The sequence below is a fragment of the Mustela nivalis genome, assembly GCF_964662115.1.
Source record: "Mustela nivalis genome assembly, chromosome: 5".
Lineage (NCBI taxonomy): Eukaryota > Metazoa > Chordata > Mammalia > Carnivora > Mustelidae > Mustela > Mustela nivalis.
In genome coordinates, this window is record NC_139024.1 from 68,251,017 (window position 1) to 68,271,805 (window position 20,789).

The 20,789-nt window shown below is 38.2% G+C and overlaps 1 protein-coding gene and 1 long non-coding RNA gene across 7 annotated transcripts in view; one reads left to right on the plus strand and one right to left on the minus strand.

Annotated features, from left to right (window-relative positions):
- The window catches only part of LOC309865227, a 230,850-nt gene that overhangs the window by 49,046 nt on the left and 161,015 nt on the right, over nt 1-20,789 (minus strand). Inside the window, exons 6-7 of one of the 4 annotated variants that reach the window (XR_014311988.1) lie at nt 3,426-3,604; nt 1,966-2,145 (exon numbers count right to left, since the gene is read on the minus strand). The exons of the other annotated variants lie outside the window; for them this stretch is intronic. This is a non-coding gene — a long non-coding RNA (uncharacterized lncRNA). Of the gene's footprint in view, nt 1-1,965; nt 2,146-3,425; nt 3,605-20,789 lie in introns of those variants that run through there. 4 annotated transcript variants of the gene reach the window in all.
- LOC309865225 (uncharacterized protein) overlaps nt 1-20,789 on the plus strand; it is a 112,509-nt gene that overhangs the window by 44,031 nt on the left and 47,689 nt on the right. Inside the window, exons 2-4 of one of the 3 annotated variants that reach the window (XR_014311984.1) lie at nt 14,059-14,081; nt 14,197-14,289; nt 15,274-15,429. Coding sequence is in view for 1 of the 3 variants with exons in the window: in XM_082731448.1 (XP_082587574.1) it covers nt 14,197-14,289; nt 17,439-17,555 (210 nt within the window). In the remaining 2 variants the exon portion in view is untranslated. Of the gene's footprint in view, nt 1-14,058; nt 14,290-15,273; nt 15,430-17,438; nt 17,556-20,789 lie in introns of all 3 variants that reach the window. The other 2 variants (XR_014311983.1, XM_082731448.1) reach the window with 2 other exon arrangements.

A 20,789-nucleotide genomic window follows, 5' to 3' on the forward strand; every position in this document is an offset into this window, starting at 1 on the left:
AAAAATGTAGCTGAGGGCCATTTCTTTTCTCTTGATTCCATTCCCAGGATGAAGGAAAAGGGTCTCAATTAAAATTTAGCAGGGATTTGTTTATTGGAACAGTATGTGAGAGGATTAAAGAAGAATGAGAGGTCTACATGATTCATTTCCAAAACCCAAATGGAGTCATGGAAGGGCACGGTCTGAGAAGAGTCTGATTAGAAAAATCACTTTCACTTAGAAAACAGTGAAGATAACTCTTTGGAGAAAAGAGAAGACAAAATTTGAAGATTAGTGAGATCACTACAGACATGCAGTTAGAAAACAAAATCATATTTTTATTGGCTACTAAGGTTTTTATGTGAGGCAAATATAGAAGTACTTCGGTAGTTTTGTCAAATCTGGTGTGGTTTTGAGATAAAAGGGAAAAGAACCAAAAGGGTAACCAAATGGTCAGATTAATTAACTTCGATAGCTGTATTTAAGTCATGAGTAAAAACACATTGATTGTAGGAGTGAGGAGGCAAGGAGTGGAAGAGATGGAATTGGCAGAGGGCCCAGTAATCAAACATATAAAGCAAATACGCAGATTTCCATAAACACAAGGAAACTAGAAAGCAAGGGACCCTCGCAGAAGAGTTCCGAATGTGAGAACGAAACCAAATTGAAAAAAGTAAAATGAATAAAAAGGCCTACAAAATAGCATGGGACAGATAAGCCCAAGAAAGACCAACGTATTTCAGAATCAAAAAGCAAAAGACTGTACACTACGATTTAAAGAGGAAAGGACACAAGGCGTAGAGAAAATAGAGGCGTAGGTTGAAATTGGAAGAGGAGGAAATAATGTAAATGCATGTCGATTTTCATTTTTAGGTATGATTCTAATTTTATAATAAGAGAAAAAATCACAACAGTAACAAATAACTTATTTAAAGATCATTTCCACTTTGACAATTCTACAATGGGATTTTCAGTCCAAAGGGCTTTATGAAATAAACAAACAAAAGATATAAGAAAATAATAAAGAAGTATAACCGATGATGTTCTCTCTATGACACAGACGATGGCATCCTGGAAATCAGTAGTCTGGTTTATAAGACACTTAAAGAAGGGTGCTTATAATTATCTCCCAATGATGTGAACTGCCAAATTTTTCTCAAAATATAATTAATTTTAAACCGCTTTTAAAACATCTTGGATGTTATGAATAAATCTAATGTCACTAAGTTAATCAGAAGCCAGACTACTTACTTTACTGACATAATATGCTTCACACATGTTTAGGAAAAACCAGACATTTAAAAAAAATTTTTTTATTTTTTAATAAACATATAATGTATTATTAGCCCCAGGGGTACAGGTATGTGAATCGCCAGGTTTACACACCTCACAGCACTCACCATAGCACATACACTCCCCAATGTCCATAACCCCACCACCCTCTCTCTACCCCCTTCCCCCTGTCTACCCTCAGTTTGTTTCATGACATTAATAGTCTCTCATGGTTTGTCTCCCTCCCAGTCCCATTTGTTTCATTTCTTCTTTTCCTACCCCCAAACCCCTCACATTGCATCTCCACTTCCTCATATCAGGAGATCACATGATAGTTGTCTTTCTCCGATTGACTTATTTCACTAAGCATAATACCCTCTAGTTCCATCCACGTCGTTGCAAATGGTGAGATTTCATTCCTTTTGATGGCTGCATAATATTCTTTTGTAGATATCTATACCACATCTTCTTTATCCATTCATCTGTTGATGGACATGTAGGTTTGGCTGTTGTGGACATTGCTGCTATAAACATTCGGGTGTACATGCCCCTTTGGATCACTACATTTGTATCTTTAGGGTAAATACCCATTAAGCAATTGCTAGTTCATAGGGTAGCTCTATTTTCAACTTTTTGAGGAACCTCCATGCTGTTTTCCAGAGTGGTTGCACCAGCTTGCATTCCCACCAACAGTGTAGGAGGGTTCCCCTTGTTAATTTTAGCCATTCTGACGGGTGTGAGTGAGATGGTATCTCATTGTGGTTTTGATTTGTATTTCCCTGATGCTGAGTGATGTGGAGCACTTTTTCATGTGTCTGTTGTAAAGCCAAATATTATATTCTTTCTTAAGGTTTATCACTTTCCAAGTGGTTTATCCTATGTTTCCAAGCATGTCTGGAAGAAACAATCTTTAGAAATATTATGGTTTCAAGGGCAAGGGTTATTGAGCTTGGTTTCAAAGAGCTACTCGAGATTCCTTAACTTTTCTTCAGAAGAAAAGGCCCAAGTCTTTATCCTAAGACTAGTTAAGAAGTAACAAAGAACAAAATCAAGCAGCAGGACAGGTCCAAATAGTTTTGGGCCTCTGTATAAAGTAGAAGGGCCTCCCATTGTGGAACCTGGAAGCTCAGGTCTAAGTGCGGGTGCATTTAAAATAAAAAAGAAGGGGCACCTGGGTGGCTCAGTGGTTTAAAGCCTCTGCCTTCAGCTCCGGTCATGATCCCACGGTCCTGGGAGGGAGCCCACATGGAGGGGGGGAGGTCTCTGCTCAGCGGAGAGCCTGCTTCCTCCTCTCTCTCTGCCTGCCTCTCAGACTACTTGTGATCTCTGTCTGTCAAATAAATAAATAAAATCTTTTAAAAAATTAATTAAAAAAATAAAATAAAATAAAATAAAAAAGAATAGCAGGAGGCATAGACTCTCCATCCTAGCTGTAGGGCTTTCCTTCAGGAATTCGTCCTATCTTTGTCATATGTTCTCAAGACAAACCACTATCTTCTCTCTGCTCTGGGCAATTTACCCTAATAGATGGCTTTTACTTATACTATTATAGAAAAATTTTCCTGGGCTCTGTATCAGCTCCCAAAGTAGTTTTAACATATTTTGTTACATCTCTTCTCTCTATTACAATTTCTTTACAGAGGTAAATTCATTACAAACATAAATATTATATATGTTTGTGGATGCTGTGTGTATACCGGCAAACAGACTAATGTGACATCCCATTTTCTCATCCCCCCACACAACGCATAGGCAATACTAAATGGGGGGTGAAGTTATTAACGTGTCATGGACAGCCAGCAGTGACCTTTGAAAAGTGAGGTTTCCCTAAGTCTTTCTCTGTATAAGACCAGAATTTATTCTGCCCGTGTTCTATATTGCAACTCGTGAAATGGAATCTTCAATGACAAAACGTAAGAAGGCAGAACATAAAAATGACTAACTTTTTTCAGGAAGAGAAATTCCTCTTTAGAAAAGAAACTACATTACCAGAACCAAAGGCATGTAACAGTATTTTCTGAGTGAATAGTAAGATATTTTCAGGCTAAGATGACATAACTTCTTTTCCTTGTTGAAAGGTCACTACTAAGCCAGGTCACTTAACTCTGGTCACTTGGATAGTGCTGGGTCAAATGTGAGCAGACAGGCCCAGGAGTAAGGGTTGCAGGACTCACGAGTATAACTGGAGGGAGACCTGGGTGGCTCAGTTCCTTAAGAATCTGCCTTTGACTTAGGTCATGATCTCAGGGTCCTGGGATCAAGTCCTGTATTGGGTTCCTTGCTCGGTGGGAAGCCGCTTCTCCCTCTGCCTCTGCTTGCCAGTCCCACTGCTTGTGTTCTCTCTTGCTCTCTCCTTCAAACAAATAAATAAATAAAATCTTAAAAAAAATAAAAAAACGAGTAAAATTGTGGGTCTCTCTTTGACAGCAACATACCAAAATCAGAACAATACAAAGAGTAGCACATTCCCTGTGCAAGGATGACACACAAATTTGTGAAGCCTTCCATGCTTCTTTCATGTTTTCTGCATATTAAAAAATCCTACTTTACCAATCCATAAACTATTCAACACCTATAAAACGAAAAAAAAAAAAAAGAGTAAAACCAGAGGCCAGCATACCGTATTGTCTCAATATTTAAGTTATAAATCAAGCTAACAGACTGTAAAAAATGTTTTATTCTCTGACCTTGACATACATCACTGTCATAATGACAAAATTGGAAATATGTCCAAATCTATGACTTTTATATGACTGGAAGTCAGCAATTATCAAAGACAAGCACATTAATTTTTATTGTGCACATCTCTGTGTTCCGTGGGTGGTCCAATGATACTTGGATGACTAATATAATGCATATAGAAATTTAATAGTAATATAGTAAATACTCTATACACTAAAAAATTCAAAGTACTATGCAAAATATTCCACAGCCACCAGATACAAGTGCTATGAATAGCACACTCGTCTAGTCTGGGAGTAATCTCTGGAACCATGAATCAGGACCCAAAGAAGAGCCAGAACAATGGCTGCTCAGCACTACTGGGAAAGCGCACTTCATTAGGAAAGAATGAATATGTGTTTCTATTATCTCCAAGGAGGGACTTGATAAATCACTCACTATATTTTCTCATACTTGAGGGTTTCTGCTATTCAAAGCCTGCCTTCACTCCAAAGTGGCTTCTTTCTCCAACAGCAACAGAGACAGAGATACCACTTTTTTTTGTTTTCTAGGACATAGGGCACAAGATAGGCATGGACATTTCCCTAGAGCCTGAACAAGGTTAGTCCCAGCGGGAATGTCTAGGGTTCCAGGTTTTCCTGTGTCGGGGCTGAGTGCTGGGTCCATAGTAAGGGCACCTGTGTTTCCTTACAAAATTCCTTTATCCTGGGTTTGTGATATACAGGATACCTTTTACTTACATGTGAATGCAGTGCCGGATTTAGGTTATTTCCTGAGCTCTTTCACAGATGTGCAGAATCTAAAAAAGGCTTAAGGCACGAACGAGCTTCTGCAGAAAGCTGTTATGACGGAGTTTCTTGATGACCAGAATTTGGTGATTGTATGTATAGATTGCTAATGTGGCCATTGCCACGTAGGAATACAGTTGTAGATTCACTTCTAGAAAAAGGACTTCAGCAATCCTTTTTTTTTCCTCATGAACACAGTCAAATCTATTCCAGGAGAAATCAGATTTTCTCTAGTATTTTGTTTGGTTTTCTTATGAAAATTCCTGATTCAACCGAACCTGACAACTCCTTGATCTTGAGTCCTGTTTTCTTGCTCTCTTGCCTCTATATCCTTTCACCCAAACCCTCCCCCCGCCCATCACTACTGGTTTAATTCCAGTTTAATTATAAGCATTTCAATTTCTGATCCATCAAAAGTCTGGTCTTCCCTAAGTATGCATTTCCCACTGCAGTCTCATAACACTTTACAGGCTTTGAACAATGGCTATCTGTTTCCTCCCGCTGGGTTTCCAGAAACAGGCTTCAGAGAGCTGCCATGTGTTTATCTTTCTTTACACTCCAGCAAGCACCCCTCCATGACTCACACACTCAGAAAGCCAAAAGCCCTGAATGGTTGTTTATTCTCACCAGCTGGATGACCCTGCACGTGGCTCTCAGCATGGGCAAGGACTAGAGATGTTGGGGAGGTGTGGCATGTAGATTTCAGGACACACAAAACTGTCTCCACTTGCGCCTTGCTTAGGTCTTCTCCGGAAGCTCAGAATTAACCATGGAACTCAGCTCAGCTTGTCATCTTTGTTTTTTTCCCATTTATGCACAGATGGGAGAGGAAGAATCAGATAGGATGGCCAAGAGAAATACAAATATGCGAGGACTTGCCATTTTCTAGTGCTTACAGGATAATATTCAGCCTTTAGAACTGATGCTTGGTGGACAGGTGGCACATGACTCTTGATGGTCTGATTACATCAACTTCCTACACCAGCTTCTGAGATGGACCATCCTTCACCCCAATCACAAATTACATTTGAGCCCTAGTAATTAGTCAGTTTAGAACTTTTTGATCATCTGGTAATTTTCTGCCTAGTTCTATGGAGTTTTGTCTTCTGCATGCCCAGTATTCAGCAACAGACAATGTTGTGGGATAAAGAGTGAAAAAAAGCCTCACATGCCATAGCTAGAGACGAGGAGATCAAAAAGAAACTGGACCCTCAAAAGTCATTCTGTTTATTGGAGATATCTATCAATTCTGGTCTCTGGGAGAGTATACTGCTATCCTTACAGAGGATAACAATTGCATCCTGCCCCTTCCTCTCAGGCATCTGACGAAGGCTGGGTAGGATCACAAATAAATCATGAGGACTAGCCTATGGGAAAAGGAGCACACACTGGATGAAAATGGAGAAATTTGTGAAAACAGAGATGGTTTTCAAAGATTTAACACAGCCAAGTCATGTTCACTCTTGTTAACTTTGGTTATGCAACACCATTGTTTAGCTTTTTTTTTTTTTTTTTAATTTCAAAGCAATATATAAAGGAATCCAAAACAAAACAATAAAGATTATAGCTCTTTAAAATAAAAAGCTGTAAATAGAAACCCACATAGTTTATCAATAGTACTTGCCTTTTTTAAGTGTACTTCTCTGAGTTTGACAAGTTTATGGAATAAAGCAAAAGAGTAGCATTTTTTTTTTTCCTCCCAGGAACTAATCCTCTGCATACTAAGGAAATGTAACCAGAAATTGCCATTATAAGAATGCTGACTTGGTGATTCCTTAGCAATTTTTCTTTATAGAATCACAAATGTCTTCAAAACAGCCAGATTCAAAATATTTGAACACCACAGTGCAAAACTTTTAAAGAAATGAATTTTGGGGTTGGGTTCAAACAAGGTTTAGGGGGGTACAGTCTTCCTAAACTAAACTAAAAGGAAAGTTATCTCTGACTGTCAACCACAAACTAAAGTTTTAGGCTTTGGGGGCCGCCTGGGTGGCTCAGTTGGTTAAGCAGCTACCTTCAGCTCACCTCATGATCCCAGGGTCCTGGGATCAAGCCCTGCATCCGGCTTCCTGCTCAGTGAGGAGCCTGCTTTTCCCTCTCCCACTCCCCCTGCTCATGCTTGCTTGCTCTCATGCTGTCTCAAATAAATAAAATCTTTTTAAAAAAATAAAAATAAGTTTTAGGCTTTGACATGCAAGCTGGTAACTGCAGATAGAGGGAGCCAAACGAATTAAAGTCTAAACAAATCCAGTATTAATTACCTTGACCTACACATGTAAGAATAATCAACATTAAAAATGAATATATTTGAATATGTAAGTCTGGGGGCTGTTTTTCTTCAGAAGTGAAGATTATGTGTAGGACTGTAAGGATTTAATGAGAGAATGCACATAAAGTACTTACCCCGGGACTTGGCATCTAGAAACACTCAAATGAGAACTATTCATTATTATGATATCATCATACCAGCCAAGCCAATTCCATTATGTTATCCTTATTATAAATACTGTGAGATTTTATTTTTGCTTTCACTGGTGTGGTCTAATGATTTGTCTCTAAAAACGGGTAATATCACTAGGTCCATTTGAGTTTAGGAAGTGGCAGATGGAAGTTAGCAAACACAAAGTCTCTCCCTCAATAGTCCTGGTACTGAGAAGGAGTCAAGAACTGTTGAGGCTAATGACTAAAGTAAGCCCCACTAAGATGTTGCAGTTACTATGGCAAAGGGCTCCCAGTCTGCTCAGGTTCTACCTCCCTAAACCACAACGCCCATCCTACCCCCTTCTGCAGGTATAAGGGATCCCAGACTATGCCAGAGGCAGCCAGCTCTCCTTGACAACTCATTAACCAGTCTTAACTATCTCTTTCCAAGGAGTGTAAAATAACTTGCCAACTCTTCAGGCTCATTATTATTCCCTTTTTTGGACCCTTTGTACTTTTAGCTTTAATAGCCTTCTCTTTATCCTTACCCTGTTTAATTTCAATTCTAAATAAGATGTCCTTTTTCTGATAAAAGCCGAGAAATACTGAAATGGCTTCAGAATAAGCAACGGTGTGGGTCACAAAAATCCTATAAATTCTGCTCTACCTCATTTTAATTTTTAGGAATTTTTCTTTTCCTCTTTGAGGGTCTTTTACAAGGTTTGATAAAGATTGAATGAATGCTTAGTGATTTACCAATAACATTTATTGAAAGAGCGTTGACCATGCTAACTCTGTGTCTTTGTGGCCCTCATGTTTCTGAATGTCCATTAAATTTCATATACATCCATGCTCAGTTCTAGGCTCCCATGCAAATTATCTCTCTCAACAATGTCCTCCTAATACATGTTTCGGTTATAATCTATATGCTGATGACTTCAATATATTTCTGGTCAAATCCAATATCTAGAGCACAAAGTATATGTTAACAATTATCTTATTGCTCTTGGATATTCCACAGATACCTTGACCCTGATCCCATGATCTTCCCCCAACAGCTTAATTCTCTGTAGTTCTATTCTCAGTGGAACCACTGAATTAATCCACTAGGAGTTCAAACCAGAGAGAAAAATGTCATCTTTCTTTTAACCCACACATTAGTTAAGATTTACTAATTTCACTTCATGTATTTTCTTAGGTTTTCCATCTATGTACAATACCACTGCTTTCCCTAGTCTTAGCCATTAGGATCTCTAACCTAGAACCTTGAAGAGCCAAATAACTGGTCTCACTGACTAGTATTGCCCTTCTTTATGCTCAAGTCATGATGATCTTTCCAAACATCTGTGATATATAACAGAAAGGAGAGTACAGAAAATGGGATTAGTGCCTACTGAGAAGCAATACTGAGGAGTTTATTTGAATTTGCAGATTCATCAGGTCATTTAGGGGTTCAGGAGAAAAATTAGCTCAGATTCACTGATGGCTTTTCTTAGAACTGCTTGTAACATTGACATAAATGATGATGACAAAGATGATGATTGTGAAAATAAAATAAAGCAATGACTTGTAGGTCCCTAACTAATATGAAGAGACCAGTGGGGAAGTAAATAAATGAGGAAGTAGTGGGATTAGGCTCACATAAACCAATATATCTATTATAGCCATCCCCAGAATAGGTGGGGAGGCCAGAACAAGTTTGTGTCCAAACAAGCTGCATTCAGGCAGATATCAATACTCAGAAATGCTGACCTCCTAGTAGAGATGTCACAGACAGTACATAGGAACAGGTGAGGACAGTATTTTCAGCCTGGACGTCCAAGAGATCTGGAGGACTAATAGCAATGGGTATTAGAAAGGTGGTAGAGGCCTCAAGGTCATAGCAAAGCAGGCTGAGATTTACAGTAGGGCTATACCCAGAGTGTAGGTAGGACATAGAGAACAAGATAGAACTAGTTACGAATACTGAGCAAACAGCTCTCTTCAGACATACTGTATACAGACTGAATGAAAGAGAGGCCTCATCACCTGGTCTAAATATAGTGGATTTCAGTATTGCAGCTAGATAGAAGCAGGCAGAAGAGAGACTAATGGAGTAACAAATCCACTCTTTGGTCCAATAAATGTTTCTTGAAAGAAGACACTTTATTGTCATAATGGGTCAGGCCTTGCCTGGGGTTAATACTTCAAATATATCTTCCCATGAAATTCTTAAAGAACCTTACTTAACAGAACCTTAAACAGAACCTTACTTCCATGGTTTTTTGAAGGTTTTCATTAACCATGCAAATGGGCTGTACCAATCTCAAGTAACACAACAACAGTAACCAACCTTGTCTTGGCATCTAGAAAAATGGCTGGCAGCAAGAATGAGAGAAGCTTCCTTTGAAGAGCTGCTATGTTACTCAAAATCAAGTGAAAGAGGAAGTCAAAGACACAGTCACACTAAAGGAAAAGAAAGTCTCTTCAATAAATGGTGCTGGGAAAATTGGACAGCTATACGTAGAAGAATGAAACTCGACCATTCTCTTACACTGTACACAAAGAAACTCAACATGGATAAAAGACCTCAACGTGAGACAGGAACCCATCAGAATCCTAGAGGAGAACATAGGCAGTAACCTCTTCGATATCAGCCACAGCAACTTCTTTCAAGATATGTCCCCAAAGGCAAAGGAAACAAAAGTGAAAATGAACTTTTGGGACTTCATCAAGATCAAAAGCTTCTGCACAGTAAAGGAAACAGTCAAAAAAAACAAAGAGGCAACCCACAGAATGGGAGAAGATATTTGCAAATGACAGTACAGACAAAAGGTTGATATCCAAGATCTATAAAGAACTTCTCAAACTCAACACACACAAAACAGATAATCATGTCAAAAAATGGGCAGAAGATATGAACAGACATTTCTCCAATGAAGACATACAAATGGCTGTCAGACACATGAAAAAATGTTCATCATCACTAGCCATCAGGGAGATTCAAATTAAAACCACATTGAGATACCACCTTACTCCATCCAGTTAGAGTGGCCAAAATTAGCAAGACAGGAAACAACGTGTGTTGCAGAGGATGTGGAGAAAGGGGAACCCTTTTACACTGTTGGTGGGAATGCAAGTTGGTACAACCACTTTGGAGAACAGTGTGGAGATTCCTCAAGAAATTAAAAATAGAGCTTCCCTAAGACCCTGCAATTGCACTACTGGGTATTAACCCCAAAGATACAGATGTAGTGAAATGAAGGGCCATCTGTACTCCAATGTTTATAGCAGCAATGGCCATGGCTGCCAAACAGTGGAAAGAACCAAGATGCCCTTTAACGGACGAATGGATAAGGAATATGTGGTCCATATACTTTATAGAGTATTATGCCTCCATCAGAAAGAATGAATACCCAACTTTTGTATCAACATGGACGGGACTGGAAGAGATTATGCTGAGTGAAATAAGTCAAGCAGAGAGAGTCAATTATCATATGGTTTCACTTATTCGTGGAGCATAACAACATGGAGGACATAGGGAGATGGAGAGGAGAAGGGAGTTGAGGCAAATTGGAAGGGGAGATAAACCATGAGAGACTATGGACTCTGAAAAACAACCTGAGGGTTTTGAAGGGGTGGGGGGTGAGAGGTTGGGGGAGCCAGGTGGAGGGTATTATGGAGGGCACATATTGCATAGAGCACTGGGTGTGGTGCATAAAAATGAATTCTGTTACGCTGAAAAGAAATTTTTTAAAAAATAGGGTGGTGGTGCACCTGGATGCAGCAAGTGGTTAAGCTGCTGACTCTTGCTTTCAGCACAGGTCCTTATCTGGGGGGAGTGAGATCAAGCCCCAGGTCAGGCTCCATGCTCAATGTGGAGCCTGCTTGAAATTCTCTCTCCCTCTCCCTCCACCCCTGTGCACAATCTTTCTCTCTCAAATAAATAAAGAAATCTTAAAAAAAAAGAAAAAAGATACTTTTAGGCATTAGTCCTCAAAATGTGGTTTCTGGGGCACCTGGGTGGCTTAGTGGGTTAAAACCTCTGCCTTCAGCTCAGGTCATGATCTCAGGGTCCTGGGATTGAGCCCTACATTGGGCTCTTTGCTCAGCAGGGAGCCTGCTTTCTTCTCTCTCTCTGCCTGCCTCTCTGCCTACCTGTGATCTCTCCGTCAGATGAATAAATACAATCTTTAAAAAAAAAATGTGGTTTCCAGACCTCTAGGTTTCTGGACACCCTTTCAGGGGTCTGCAATCTAAAAATTATTCTCATCATAATATCCATATTATTTGCTGCTTACATTATGTGAACATACTCAGAGTGTAAAAATGAGCAGGTTAAGAGTTCTGGTGCTTGAGCAAGACTCAAAGGCTATGGACTCAGACTATGCTAGTAGTGATTCTATCCTCACGGTTGTGCCCTTGCCATTTAAAAAAAATCAAGGGGCGCCTGGGTGGCTCAGTGGGTTAAAGCCTCTGCCTTCGGCTCAGGTCATGATCTTGGGGTCCTGGGATTGAGCCCCACATTGGGCTCTCTGTTCGGTGGGGAGCCTGCTTCCCTTCCTCTCTCTCTCTGCCTGCCTCTCTGCCAACTTGTGATCTCTGTCAAATAAATAAAATCTTAAAAAAAAAATCAAGTTTTGCTTAATGTTTTTGATGAAACAATAAAAAGAATTAATGTTATTAAATCTAAACCCTAAATACATATCTTTTTACTATTAAGTATGATGAAATGAGAAATATGCATAAAGCACTTCTTGCTAAAATATGCTGGCTGTCTTCAGGAAAAATGTTTGTGATCTTTTTTGAGTCAAAGTCAGGGAACATGACTTTCATTTAAGAAATGACTGACAGACAAACTATATTATTCAGAACACTGGGACATTTATCAGACATTTTCTCAAAAATGAATTGAAGTGATCCTACTACTCCAGGAAAGACAACTGACAGTTTCTGATACCAATGATAAAATCAGAGTGAAAGTGAAGATTAGAATTTTGGTCATTTTGAGTTTGACACTTAACCCATTAAGGCTTCTGATGAGATGGGTGGTGATAGTAACAAAGGCAAGATATAGATGTAATATATATTTTAACATAATATTTAGTATTTTAAAATATCATATTTAAATAACATTTATAGATAATTTTAATATATTTATATTTATAAATAAAATAATGAAATCTCACAATATTTGTAAGATTTATATAACTACATTAACTAATATGTTCCAAATGATACATGTGTGATTCTGCAAAAAAGAAGACATAGTCAAAATACAGGACAGATTTTAAAGTAAGAGTAAATTAAGAAAGTTCATCCATGGGGTTTAAGATTTCACCCTGTTACTCTAAAGAAATTACCATTCCTTGATTTTTGATACAGTATCAGAGAAGAATATCCATGATTATCTAAAAGCACTATTAAACTACCCCTATCTTCGGGTACCTAGGTGGTTCAGTCAGTTAAGCATCTGACTCTTGGTTTGGGCTCAGGTCATGATCTCAGGGTCCTGCGATCAAGCCTCACATGGGGATCTGGGCTCAGAATGTAGTTTGCTTGTCCTTCTCCCTCTGCTCCTCCCCCCATAAGCATGCTCTCTCTCTCTGAAATAAATAAAGTCTTTTAAAAATAAATAAATAAGATAAAATACCCCTTCTTTTTTCCACCTACATATTTGTGTGAGGGCAGATTTTCTGCATTTACTTTAATTCCAAGCAACATATCACAACAGATTGAATCAGACACAGATGAGTAGCCCTCTCTCTTTGATCTAGACACCAAAGAGATTTGCAGAAATTTTTTGTTTGGAAAATATAGTTAATTTTCATAAAGACATGTTATATGTATGTAGTAATAGATTTATGATTTTTATTTTAAATGGGTCAATCAATAAACATTTTTTCTTTTCTTAGTTTTCCCATCTAGAATAGCAATAGATATAATAGCAATAGCTATAACCCACATAAACAAAATCACTTTGGGATTCTCAATAACTTTTGAGATTATAAAGGGATATTGAGGCCCTGAATTTAAGAACCATTACCTTTAGGCAGTGAACTCATGAAGGCTAACCAGAATGGCTGGCAACAGGCAGAATGGCTCAGTTTGAACAATATGAACCAATGCGAACAAAATGAAGGAAGGAGCTGCAGGAGTACTGTTGAAAACTCAAGGACCGTTCCCATAATTAGGCAAAATCAGTGGAAAATGCTCGATCCTCTCATCCTACTGGTATAACCCCCTTTCCCCCCTCATGTGACAAAGAGCATCAGTATGGCACTATCTCCACTGTGTTGTGGTCAGCACAGTGACCACAGATATATAAAAAGCCTTCCATGGCTTTTAGGAAAGTCAAAGGGTGTGCGAGAGTTCTCAGCCTTGTTTACCTGGGGAGATAATAGAGTGTGAGAGTTGACTTGCCAGCATTTCCCAGAAGGTGGGGGCATAGAAGATTTATGTGAAGTAATGTAAGAACGTTTCTTTTTCAAAGCTGCAGGACCAAAGTGGAGTGGGAAAATGGAAAAAAGGGCATATGGAGGGAGGCAACAACCCAAGGGGTACTATTTCAGAACACAGAGATGTAAAATATACTCTCTAAACTCAGTGATACTGTATGGTGTTCTTTGTCATCAGGTTATGACCTCCTGGAATACATTTTTAAGTGTGCCATTTACAACAGTTGTCAAAATGAGTGAAAGTAATCTCATTTTATTCTATTTAAATGGTGTACCTAAATAATATTGCCTAGAAAGAATTTCAGAGACTATAGCAATCTTTCAAGCCAGATGGCTAGTATTATTACTGCCATTCAATTCCATATATTTAAACACTCGGCACAAGGCTTGAGGATATCCGCAATAAATATAAAAAAAATAGTTCATGTTTATTGAAGATGAGGCCAACTTATAGTCTGTTTGATTGTCTTGTTTTTCAGCTCATGCCTATTAACAGTATGATGTGAGTGTGAATTTACTGGAGCACAAGTTAAAACCTGGGATCTGTGTTGTAACTGTGGGAACTGACAGACTTGCTAAAACTTGTGTTGACTGAAACACAACTCTTCCTTTCTAAGCATATTCAGCAGTCCTGGATATTCTGATGTATCTACTTTCAAGCTTCTTGCAAAGATATTCCCCACGTCTGAATAATGGAGCTTCCCATGCAAGTAAGTGAAAAGTAAGATTGTTTTCTTCGGAGTAATGGTAGGCAAGCCATTATAATACCTCAGAAAACCAAGATGTCAAAAATCTGATGAGATCATTTATTTGGTCAGCTCCCATTACGCACACACTGCACTGTACGGGTGATCTTAGCAGCTTATTTTCATTTGGCTCTTAGTTTTCCCATAGGGCATATTCTTTCAAAGTACTTGCGTTTTGTTTTATTTTTGACTATTTTTGCTTTTGGTTTTAACACTCCCCTCCGGTGCTTATTTTCTATGGGTCTCAGGTTCCGATGCTATCTTGGGTATCTGACAGTAAGTAGAATACTACACTTTAGAACCCAAAGGAAAAATATTCTTACTGTTTTGCAGAACGATTAAGAACAAAGAAACTAATTTCCAGATCATTTAAATATATATTCTTTCAGAGGTATTATGTTCTCCCAGATAAAGCATTCTCATTTTTATTCATATTAATTTCTAAAACAGAGAAATAAAATATCTCAAACAGTTTTCCAAGAATGTTATCTTTTACACTCAACTCATGCATTCTTTGCCAATTACAAAGTTCACAAAACTTATTTTATGAAAATAAGTCCTAAATGATATGTGGCCTATGCATCAAAGCAATCAGGTAGCATTTAGCCAGTTAGCCCACATATGTTTTCCTCATCCCTGATTTAACTCACTTGTCTGCATCAAAAACAGTGAGATGTGAAAAGAAAACATAGTTAGCGGGTGGACCCTTAGGATTCTGTCCAAATGATTCACGGATCAGTAGCTTTCGTTTATCTTCTATTTCTGTTCTAATGCTCCCTCATGAATTTTTGAGATTAGCAAAATTTCCTTCTATGATTTATTGTTCATGAAAACTTCTTTACACTCATGTTTTAACACATCATGTCAGTTAGTGTCCTGAAGTTCTAAGAAGCTGTATCTATTGGCAAATATTCTTTGTAAATCACCAGCATTTTTCCCTTTCGCCAGCTGAAGAGCCTGAGGCAGGAGGAGGACACAAGTAGTGATACATGGTGGCACATGAGTCTGTGGGCTTTCAGCTTCAGCATCTTAAAAAACATGGGGAAATATTTCAAAGAAATTTTGTTGCCTTCTGGAAGAGGCCCACTTCTAATTGTTCTCAAGGTATTAACACGTTTCCCATCAGTTTTCTAATAGAACAATTACTGAGCACCCTCCATATTCCATCCAGGCTTTTGGATGGACTCCAGGAATACAGATATGAAGGGTATGAATGAAACAAGAGTCCCTGATTTCAAGATGCTCATAGTCTAGAGAAACAGAGACACACTCAAGAGAATCAACACAGGTTGGGAATATCACGCATTCACTCACACATATGGAGATCCTCCTACACCACGTACTGGTTGATCATGACAGCAGAGGGGAACTCAGGGGAAAGGCCATTAACCCAACTGGAGATTTCTGTTGCAAGAAATCATATTTGAATTTTTGTTATACAGATGGTGACAGGGGCGAGGGCATTTCTGGGTAAGTAAAGGGCATAGTCAAAAGCAGAGACATGTGAAATGTCATGGACAAGGCAGGAATCTATGCTATTTGCTATTTGTAGAACAGTAAATGCTAGGATTAGAGAAATGACAGATGAAACTGGGGTTCTGTGAAGGAGAAAGGGCTGGGCTGGAAAGAAAGAGCTCATCTTCTCAAAGTCCCCTCGGCTAGACGGAACTAGGAAAGGGTGAAGGTATTCTCTCAGAAAAGTATTATAAACTCATTAGGCTAACTTATTAAGACTATAAGGAATTCAGGTTGGAACTTCCTATTGTCTGGTACAGAGAGAAAAAGCAGGTTAGGTTTACACTACGGAAATAAACAAGAAGGTTAGTTGGACTGAGGAATCTAATTGTTCACAGACATACCGCCCACAAATTCACATACACACACCAATGCTGGTAAAGCAATTTATTTGTTTTATCTAAAAAATATTTACTTAGAATGTAGTATGTCTAAAGGCACTACCCAGATCTTGATTACCCCAAAAGTGAGTGAAAACAGTCCAAGCAGTTTAAACCAGAGTCCTGCTCATTTTAGTTCCATGTGCTTTCCCAGCATCTGCAACTTCTAAGACTGGAGATAACCTTCCTATAAGCTTCTGTGGGGAGGTTAAGGAGAAGACAAAGAAGTCTTCTCTCTATATTGCTCACTTTTTCATAATCTCTTTCTAGTTCTCCTTCAAGGAGCTGGAGAAAAATCTGTTCTATGATGAGAACTGCATACAAACTATTCACAGTTGACCACATCCGCTGGGCAAGACTCACCAATCCCAAGGAATGTACAAACTCAGGTTCCAAAACACAGGCCGACTGATCATTCTGGCCAACTAAATTGGGAGCTAATTAAATGTTTTAACTGGAAGTCTCTCCTCACTGCAGCAGAACAGAGTCATTTTGAAGCAAACATTTCAATGAAACACTTCTTAGGGAGAATCCAATTTAACTACAAGAAACGACGGCTTCTAATTGGCAGCACAACATATTCTCACTTGATCCACACTCCCGCCCCCCCCGCCACCACTATGTAGACACACAGGTCAAATGTTACTTATGCTCAGAAGGATAGCCACAGAGAAAGATATATTTCATTCATATCAAAGTCATCAGAAATGGTCTTTTCTTACCTATGTAGGATTTTAATCCAGTCCACTGAGGTGGATGAAAGATTATATAAGTTATTCACATAAAGGAGATTTTAGAAGACTATTTAAACATGTTGGGTGTTGTTTGAATGTAGTAAGAGTGGAGGTTAAGTTATTCCTTTCATTTCCATTAGTAATTAGATGTTGGTTGAAGTATTTCTCCTGCCTGGCAATCCCTTAAAAAGAGGTATAATGTTTTGAGGCAGCAGAGCACTCATCCCCTCCAAGTGGGAAGTCTCCACAAGAATTTACATCCCCAGCATGTTTAGAGGGGCATTTGGAATTAGATTAGCCTATGTGGTCTAAGAAGGGAATCCAATCAGAAACTCTGAAGGCCAGAAAGAGGAAGTTGCTAAGTGTCCTGAAATGAGAAGTCTCCTCTTGGAATTCTGGCCCAAGCTTCCTTAGAATATCAGAAACTTCTTCATGACAAAGTCTCCCATGTTATTATTAGGCATCATCTATTCACTTGTTCTAGATGCAAAAATTAGTGTCAAATATGAAAACTGCTGCAACAAATACACAGACAAGACTTCAAGTTGTTTAGCAGCTGCTCTTGGGCAAGAACTGTCTAGATTGGAGATTGCCATCAATGGTGAGTGACTTAAATACTTAATACGAGTCAGAAACTGCACAAAGTGAAAGTGCACAGACATGAAAAAGACGCATAAATGGGCAGATACATAAAAAAGATAACTCCAGATATTGTAAGGTAAATTCCAAGAGAGAGACAAGCCTAGAGGGGCGTAGAAGCCATTCTAATGGTAGGGCCCCAGGGAAGAAATTCTGAAAGGAAATCAGGTCTAACCTAAATTTCGCACAATGAACAGGAGCTGGCCAATGTAGGAAGGAAGGGGATGGGTACTGAATCAGAAGGAGCAGAAGAAGCAAAATAACATGTGTATGGTTTTCCTATAAGCAGTTTAACATTATTAGACTTCAAACTGAGAAATGGAGGTTGGTCAGTAATCGGAAAGGAGAACTACATAAAGACAAGAAGGTATCTCTAGCAAAAGAACTCTCGTAAACCAGAAAAGACCAACATTCAAATTTCAAATATGGTCAGAAGATGTGAACAGGCATAGTACAAAAGTGAAGATGTGAATATCCTAGAAACATAACATTTTGATTGTCTCACTAGTAATCATGGAAATGCAATACCATGACAACATTGTATTATGCTATGATAAGAGACATGGACTTTATCCTCTGGATAATGGTAAGTTATTGGATAATTCTGACAGAAAACCAAGAAAAAAAAATCCAGACAACAGAAATAGTTCCACAGAGGATCCAGATATAGATATGCTAGTGATATGGAAATGTAAAGGGCCAAGAATAGCCAGGATACTCTGGGAAAAGAAGAGTAAAGTTGGAGGGCTCATTTTACCAGATATTATAAAGCAACAGTAGTAATAAAGACAAAGTGTAATGATAGACAAAGTAAACCAATGGAAGAGACCAGACCAAAGTAAACCAATGGAAGAGACTTTATATAAGTATATATACTTATATAAACACTATATTTTGGTAAACTCAACACTTCCAGGCAGAAGGTAACGTACCACATTTCAGTAAATGATGCTGGGTCCTCTGGATATGCACAGAGAAAAGGAAAGTAAAATTTAACTCCTACTTCATATCACATACTAAGGTCAATTTTAGGTATACTGTAGAGTTAAATGCAAAAGGCAAAATAATAAAGCTTCTAGAAGAAAAGGTAGGAAACTAATTCATGATTTGGTGAAAGGAAGATTTCTTAAACAGAACTCATAAGGCACTAGTCTTAAAAGAAATAATAAAATGCATTACATTAAAATTAGAAACATCTGTTCATTAAAAAACTATTAGAGAGTGCAAAGGCCTATATATATGTGGAATAATTATGATATATTCCTATAATGGAACACCAGAGACAAGAAGTAGCATTCCATAACTATATGCCAACATCTGGGGAATGTTCACAAACATAATACTAGAGAACAAAGCTAGACCCCAAAAAAGTATATTTCATATGTCACTTTCATAAAATATAAAAGTAGGAAAAACTATTTTATATTTTTGAAATCAGGATAGTAATCATCTTTGGGGGTAAGTAGTGATTAGGAGATGACAAGAAGACGACTTTTGTGGATGTTGATAATAGTCTGAGTTTATGTGACAGATACAGTCAATTAATGAAAACGATCTGTCTATACACTTATGGTATGGGCATGGGCATCATTCTAGATACTCTGTATATCTGATTCAACATAAAGGCTAAAATGCACCGATAAAGATTGGGCAGATAAAGTACATGAGAAAATCAAGTTACCTGTAAGTAAAGTGCTGCCTATACTTGCTACAGTTTGTTCTTAACAGCATCTTAGACAGTCTTCTTTTGACAGACATGTTTGCATATTACATACCTGGCAATATTCTTTATTAAAATTGAACAGGGTGTTTGGAATACCCAATAGCATTGACAAATCCAATATAATGTTAAGTGGAGGAAGTCAGTCATTGCATGGATATAAAGTTCAAAAACAGGTAAAACTAATCTATGGTATTAAAAGGTAGTTTGGGTAGTGTTTGGGGACATAGTGGGGAAATTTAAGATGCTGATAATATTCTATTGATTGGGTGGTGATTACATGTGTTCACTCTGGATAATCCAATAAAGCACACACTCTAGATTTGTGCATTTTTTGTATGTTATATAACAATAAAATTATATTAAAACACAAAAATATACAGTATACCTAAAGAGAGTTGGTGAAGGATATAACATCATTATTTAGAACTAAGAAAATAAAGTAGGAAATTGGCAGAAAAGGCAGAAGATCTGACTCTACTAAAAAGAATACTGTTGGGCTCATATTACCTTGTCCCTCTCCAAGGTCATTCACAATCTTTGACCAAGTAGACTTTCATTAAATGTGCTCCCCTTCTAGCTGCAGAAGATCAGCCTGGTGCATTTTTCTTAACAGAATTTCTGAGCTTCAGTGAGCCTTCTTTGAGAAATATGCACAGAATAAACTTTCACAGGTAGGACTTTTTCCCAATTATTTACAGTCTGTTTCAATACTCCGACTGTATGTCCGTTTCTACCCAAAGGCTTTTGTTTTCCATCTTGAGACCTAGCTCTCTTTATACATAAGTAAAGTTACCAATTCATTCTAGGCATTTTGCAATACAACTGTAGTCTGCAGTTTCAAAGTAGTATATATTTCAGCTTGGTTTGGCCAATTCTTCTTCTTTTTTTAAATTAATCTTTTTGTTTTTGGGTGTTTGCTGTTATACTTTGAGGGGCTCAGGTAACTTGCCTCCAAATAAGCATCTTCTTTGTGGATTGTTCCCTTGAGGTTAGTCTTTATCCTGCTATTCGCTTTCAGCAATCCCCTGTATGGCCAAATCTTTTGCAACCATGCTTCATATAACCACAGATAGTTCTTCACCTTGTCTGCTCTGCATGCCCTCCTTCAGAGCACGACAGCTGCTTAGAGTTACTTCTAGCCTACATTCTTCATATATATATATTTACCCTAGAAGACAGAAGAACAAAGCTGGAGCAAAGACACAGCCAAAGACAATGCATTTTTTTTTTTTTTCAGCCCAAAGGTTGAAGGTGGTGATGTCCTTACTTATTTTTTATGTATCACTCACAGTCATTTTGATAAATCCCTTGCATAAAGAATTTTTAAGGGTAACAAATCAAACAATTGCCATGGTACCATGCTTTGGAGACCCTTCCCTGCTTGGTGCATGTGTCTGATTATTTTTTCTTGGCAGGAGGTTGTCCAAGTAAGGACTAGGAGGGCTAAGAGAGTAAAACCAGAATAGCAGTAAG